A 6,000-nucleotide genomic window follows, 5' to 3' on the forward strand; every position below is an offset into this window, starting at 1 on the left:
AGAAGACTATAAAAGTCAGTCCTGATGAGAACTGACAGGATAGGTGGAAAGGGAGGAAGTCCTCCACAATCAGTGGTCAGGGGAAGGAGCATGGGAGGAGATGAGGGAGATAGGAAGAGAGGGAGGGAGGGAAGGATTCTTAGGGGATGAGGGTGGGGCTACAGCTGGGATACAAAGTGAATAAATTGTATTAAATTTTTAAAATGAAAGAAAATGCATCATGAGCATCATCACAGGCCAATCTAATCTAGGTAATTCTTCAATTGAGGCCTCTTCTTCCCAGGTGACTCTGGGTTTATGTCAAATTCACAGCTGAAACTAATTCCAACAGCATGCTCCCCCACGGAAGGCTGGGTAAGTTTACTCGCCTCTCCTAGCATAGACTAAGTAGGGGGTGATACCAATCTCCCATAACAACCTAATTGAGGGATGACCCCAATCTTCCAAAATGGTCTAAGTTTATGGACACCCAAAATCCATGTAGAGCATGTCAGACAATTCATAAAGATCAAGACAAGGTCCTTAAAGCTGTATAATTTCACATCAGCCCAAACCCCATTATTCTTCTAAGGGACATTTAATGGATGGAGCAAGCAAATTGTGTGGTGTTGGTCATCTATAACTTGCCTCACCTTTGCACTCAACATGTTTATTAATTATCCTTCCCTTGCAGCTATGCACATACCAAAACTAAGAAGAAAATAGTAACTGCTCTAATAGAGTCTTTGAGGGCAGGGCTCTAAGCCCGAAGGGGAAACGATTCTACTGAGGCAGGCAGTGCAAGCAAGTGTGAGCAAGAAGGCCTTGGAGGATCTGGAAGAGAAATCCCTGACAGAGAGTACCAGGAGAAAAGAAAACAACTGTTGTGCATGGAGTCACCAAGAAAGTGCCACAGATAACTACCACCAGGCCCCACAACTCTTGGTGGGCAAAATTAAGTGAACTGGTCTAGGTTTCTAAGTACAGAATTAGAAATTTAAATGTTAATGTACTTTTTAAAATGAGGACTGAGCAGTGACAAATGTTTTCTAGTAAAAACCTTGACTTGGCAGTAGGAAATGGAGGAAGGTAGAAAGACACAAAAAACTACCTCCAATGCCTTTGTTTATTCTGCATATGCTGCCTCCCTTCAGGTTTCAGAACTCTTCACTGCAGGGAGAGTCTGAAATGTTGGCTCAAAAAATAGAAGAAAAACAAAGAACTCAAAGCTTACCCACTCTTTAAGTAAAATCTACCCACTCTCCCTTCCTTCTTTCCTCATCCTCAAACTCTTCTTTGGCCTGTTTTCCACTTGTGGTTATTCCCATGTACAAAGGAATGCCGCTGCTATTTTTTAACTGTCAGTTTTATCTCTTGCTAATTGCAGAGTAACCATTGAAGAACAAAAGGGACCACATTTCTCTTTACAGTTAAGGTGAATTCTGAGCTTGACACAGAAAATCTACCTGTCCTCAGCTCTGGGCTTCCTTGGTAGCTTCAAGAGCCTATATGCAACGCTATGGTTTAAACTCAAGATGTTGAATATTAAACATCCAACTTATCAAAAACACTGGGTTGCTCTGCCCTCTGCTTATCTGTCAGTTTTATTTACAGTAAACTAATAATACTAGAAACGATGCATCTTATGCACAGTCAGGCCCTGCTTTATTATGTTACCCAGACATCAGTGACCTTTCTTGGGAATCCAGCATGGAATCACTGCTGAATGACAATGGCCACACTGGCTTTAAGAGCCTTGCTGCTTCTCAAACAGCTAGACCACTTTCATTTAACATTAAACTAAAATGGCCAAGAGCTAGTCGTACCTACAAGATAAGCAACCTGGACAATAATTGAGACAATTTAGTGATATGCAGAAATTAAACAAAGAATGGTGTTACTATACACACACACACACACACACACACACACACACATGTATTAAGACCTTCCATTGGAACAGTAAGACCTAAAACATTCAGAATTCTTTCTTTAGTGGCATTCCTGTGTATTTTTTTTCAGGTTGCACACAGCACAAAATCATGACAAGAGCCCGAATGGTTTTTAATTCAAGGGAAGACGTTCTGTATTTTTTTTTTTTTAATTGACTGGTTACCAAGGCATAACACACAGGCTCTGGTAAATCAAGGGGTTCACAGAGCTGTCCTGGTTCCCTTAGGCCTTCCCTGTTTTAAAAGCATCTCTGTTACCCAAAGTATACTCAGACTGTCTATGGCAGTTTCACCCTCACCATTCTCAGTGCCTTGGTCTTGCCTAATTGTTATGTCATTCTGCTTATTTTCAGCTGTTGAGGACTGCAGCCTACATAATGAGAAATCCTCATTTGCTACAGGGAACTTATTTTAATTTTAGCACAGCTCACACAACTAAAAGCTCACCTGTCTGAGGGTCAAGTCTCTAACAGAACTGCAGGAGTGACAGGATTCCTCCAGACTGTTGTTTTCCGTGCACAACAGCCTTAAGTAGCAGGGAACACTTAGCAAGGTGGCCTCTATCAGGAAAATCAAATTAAAAACCCTTCCTTCCTGGCTCCACTCACCATTGTATGACAAGACGGCTGTCGCTTTTAATAAACTTCCTTTTTCCTTCCATATGCCTGGGAACCAGGGTCACAATTTCACATAAACGGGAGGTCCTAACTAGGCTATGAGGAACCCTTGTCTATGGGAGCTAGGAACCAGGAATGGGGATGCCTAGTGCCAAAGGCAAGGGTTCCCATAGAGGTTTGGGAGGAGGTGAGGAGACCAGATGGAGACAGCTGGATGTCAGCGCCTAGCCAAGATTTTCATACCAGGCATCAATTCCCGGAGGCACCTCTTGGAATTGCGCAACAAGCACCCGTAACCCATACTCGGTGATAATCCCTACCGCCCAGGGGCCCTGTAGAGCAGGTGATCTCAGAGCAAGAGTCCCCACTCACCCCCTCGCCTCCAGAGCATTCATTGATCGTCCTTGCTTACCCAGGGCCCAGGTGCAGCTCTCCTTGATGGCTTTGTATTTGCTCCCGGATCCGTCCCTCTGCAGCTTCCTCAGGATCTCTTCCATCTTGGCCTTCCCACAGCCAGGCCCCCGACCCAGAGATCCGCACAGGGGACGCGCCTAGGCGGCCGCTGTGCTCATCCCCATAGCGCTCCGCGGCCGCTGATGAATCACGCCTGCTCCACGCCGCGGGCCACGTCAGCCCCGCCGCCACGCCCGCCGGCACTCCCGCCGCGTCAGGTGCGCTCCCCAGCGGGAGGACTCAGAGATCAAGGCTGCCCACCTAATGCCCTGGAGGACCTGGGGAACCAGGCATCCTGCAAAGGTGGGGATCTGTGGCTGGCTGCAGGCCAGGCTCCGCCCGCCTGAGGGATCCACTGAGAGCTTTGGACAGAGGGCAGGGAGGGGCCTGGCCTTTTGTACCTACCTCTTGCTGCGCCAGCCATATCCCTGCAACCCGGAAAACGGCTATGTTTAGCTGTTCTCGAACCAAAATTCGTTCAGTAAACAGCTACCCTCCCCCACCCCCCATTTCAGGCTGAAGTCATCCAGCAAAGACTGTGTCCTATGTCTGCCCTGCAAGGACCTTTTAAATAATAATGTATTAGGTTCATACATTAGACTCTAATACAGTTCTCTAATAAATAGGAAATGCACGTGAGAAATAATCTACAAGAAAGGTTTAGAGGAAGATTAAAATGAATACACTTATCTTAGTACATTGAGATAACTACCAAACCAGCTAAAGCAGAAATTGAAAAGAGAGAAGAAAAAAAAATCAATAGATGTAATTAACAACTTAGAATCTTTAAGCAGCCCAGCAGTGAACCTGTGGGGCTGCCCCATATGTTAAAAATTAATGATCCTGTATATAAGCAAAGAAACCAGGCCTCAGCTACTTCTCAGCCAGCAAGAACTGTATTCCATACACCCTGAATCCAAAGACGTTTAAAAACCTTCAGGACCAGCAGGTGAAGATAGGAAACTTCTAAGCTCAAGGTAATCCTCGGCTATACAGCCAGCTTGAGACAAGCCTGAAGTACACCAAATTGTCAACATATTCATCATTATCATCATCATCATAACAAAAATAAACAAATAAAATAAAAATCTCTTCCCTCCCTTTCTCTACCTCTCTTGCAATGGGGCTGAGTTGTTTCCCTCTGAAGAAAAGGACACACGGACACAGTGGCAGCAGAGGATTGTTGGGTTTGGATAGGCAGAAAAAGACTGACTGACTCGTGGGAAGCCAAGGGGACTAAACTAGGAAGGTAGAGTGAGCCAGAGCTTCTGCTATTTGAGGGGCTCAGATGCTTCCCTCTGCCAGCTGTTAGAGGAAAGAGGAGGCCTGAAGGAAAGCAATGACCTTGTTCTGAGTACTGTGGTTGGTAGTGAGGATGGGGTTAGAAGTTAATTTTGGTTCTTTTTATTTTTTATTTATTTTTAGTATTTATTACAGTTTATTCACTTGGTATCCCAGCTGTAGCACCCTCCCTAGTCCCCTCCAAATCCTGCCTTCCCTCCCTCTCATCCTCCCAAGACCCTGCCCTAGTCCACTGATAGGAGAGGTCCTCCTCTCCTTCCATCTGTCTCTAGTCTATCAGGTCTCATCAGGACTTGCTGCATTGTCTTCATCTGTGGACTGGTAAGGCTGCAACCCACCAGAGGGAGATGATCAAAGAGCCAGACACTGAATTCATGTCAGAGATACCCTCTGTTCCCCTTACTATGGAACCCAGTTGGTGACTGAGCTGCCATGGGCTACATCTGTGCAGGGATTCTAGATTATCTCTATGCATGGTCTTGGGTTAGAATATCAGTCTTAGAAAAGATCCCAGGGCTCAGATATTTGGGTTCTGTTACTCTCCTTGTGAAGCTCCTGTCCCCTCCAGGTCTTTCATCTCCTCCTTCTTTCATAAGATTCCCTGCACTCTGCCCAAAATTTGGCTGTGAATCTCACCATCTGCTTTAATACCCTGCTGGGTAGAGTTTTTCAGAGGCCCTCTGTGGTAGGCTCCTGTCCTATTCCCTATTTTCTCCATCTTCTGAAGTTTATTTCTTTTTGTCTTTCTGAATGAGACTGAGCATCTTACCCAAGGTTCTTCTTCTTCCTTAGCTTCTTTAGGTGTACAGATTTTAGTATGATTATCCTATATTATATGTATAATATCCACATATAACTTAGTATATACCATGTGTGTCTTTCTGATTCAAGGATTTTCACCAACTATATCTGACTATATCTGCTATATCTGACAACAGGGCAAATATCCAGAATATATATAAGGAACTCAAGACGTTAAACAGCAAAAAAAAACATGAAATCCTATTAAAAAATGAGGTACAGAGTTAAACAGAGAATTCTCAATAGAGGAATATCGAATGGCAGAGAAACACTTAAAGAAATGCTCAACATCCTTAGTCATCAGGGAAGTGCAAATCAAAACAACCCTGAGATTTCACCTTACACTCATCAGAATGGCTAAAATTAAAAAAATCAAGTGACAACACATGCTGGAGAGGATGTGGAGAAAAGAGAGTCCTCCTCTATTGCTGGTGGGCATGTAAACTTGTGCAAGCACTTTGGAAATCAATCTGGTGCTTTCTTAGACAACTAGGAATAGTGCTACCTCGAGATCCATCTATACTACTCCTAGCCATATATCCAAAATATGCTCAAGTACACAACAAGGAAATTTGCTGAACCATGTTTATAGCAGCTTTATTCCTAGTAGCCAGAATCTGGAAAAACAAAAACAAAAACAAACAAACAAATAAAAACATGTGTCCCTCCATTGAGGGATGGAAATTGTGGTACATTTACACAACGGAATACTACTTGGCAATTAAAAACAAGAAAATCATGAAACTTGCGGGCAAATGGTGGAAACTAGAAGAGATCATTCTGAGAGAAGTATCCCAGAAGCAGAAAGACACACATAGTATAATTTTGGTTCTTTGGGGGGAGTGTTTGTGTTTTGTTTTGTTTTGTTTGAGTCAGGGTCTCACTATGCAGTGCTA

General features: G+C 43.9%; 1 protein-coding gene across 1 annotated transcript in view; it reads right to left on the minus strand.

Moving 5' to 3' along the window:
• Positions 1–3,264, minus strand: part of Arfgef3 (ARFGEF family member 3) — a 169,006-nt gene extending 165,742 nt beyond the window's left edge. Inside the window, exon 1 of the mRNA XM_021658764.2 lies at positions 2,961–3,264. Coding sequence (XP_021514439.2) covers positions 2,961–3,045 — 85 coding nt within the window. The 5' untranslated portion in view covers positions 3,046–3,264. The remainder of the gene's footprint in view (positions 1–2,960) is intronic.
• Between the last annotated feature and the right edge of the window lie 2,736 nt (positions 3,265–6,000).

Source organism: Meriones unguiculatus, chromosome 20 (assembly GCF_030254825.1).
Source record: "Meriones unguiculatus strain TT.TT164.6M chromosome 20, Bangor_MerUng_6.1, whole genome shotgun sequence".
NCBI classification, from domain to species: Eukaryota; Metazoa; Chordata; class Mammalia; order Rodentia; family Muridae; genus Meriones; species Meriones unguiculatus.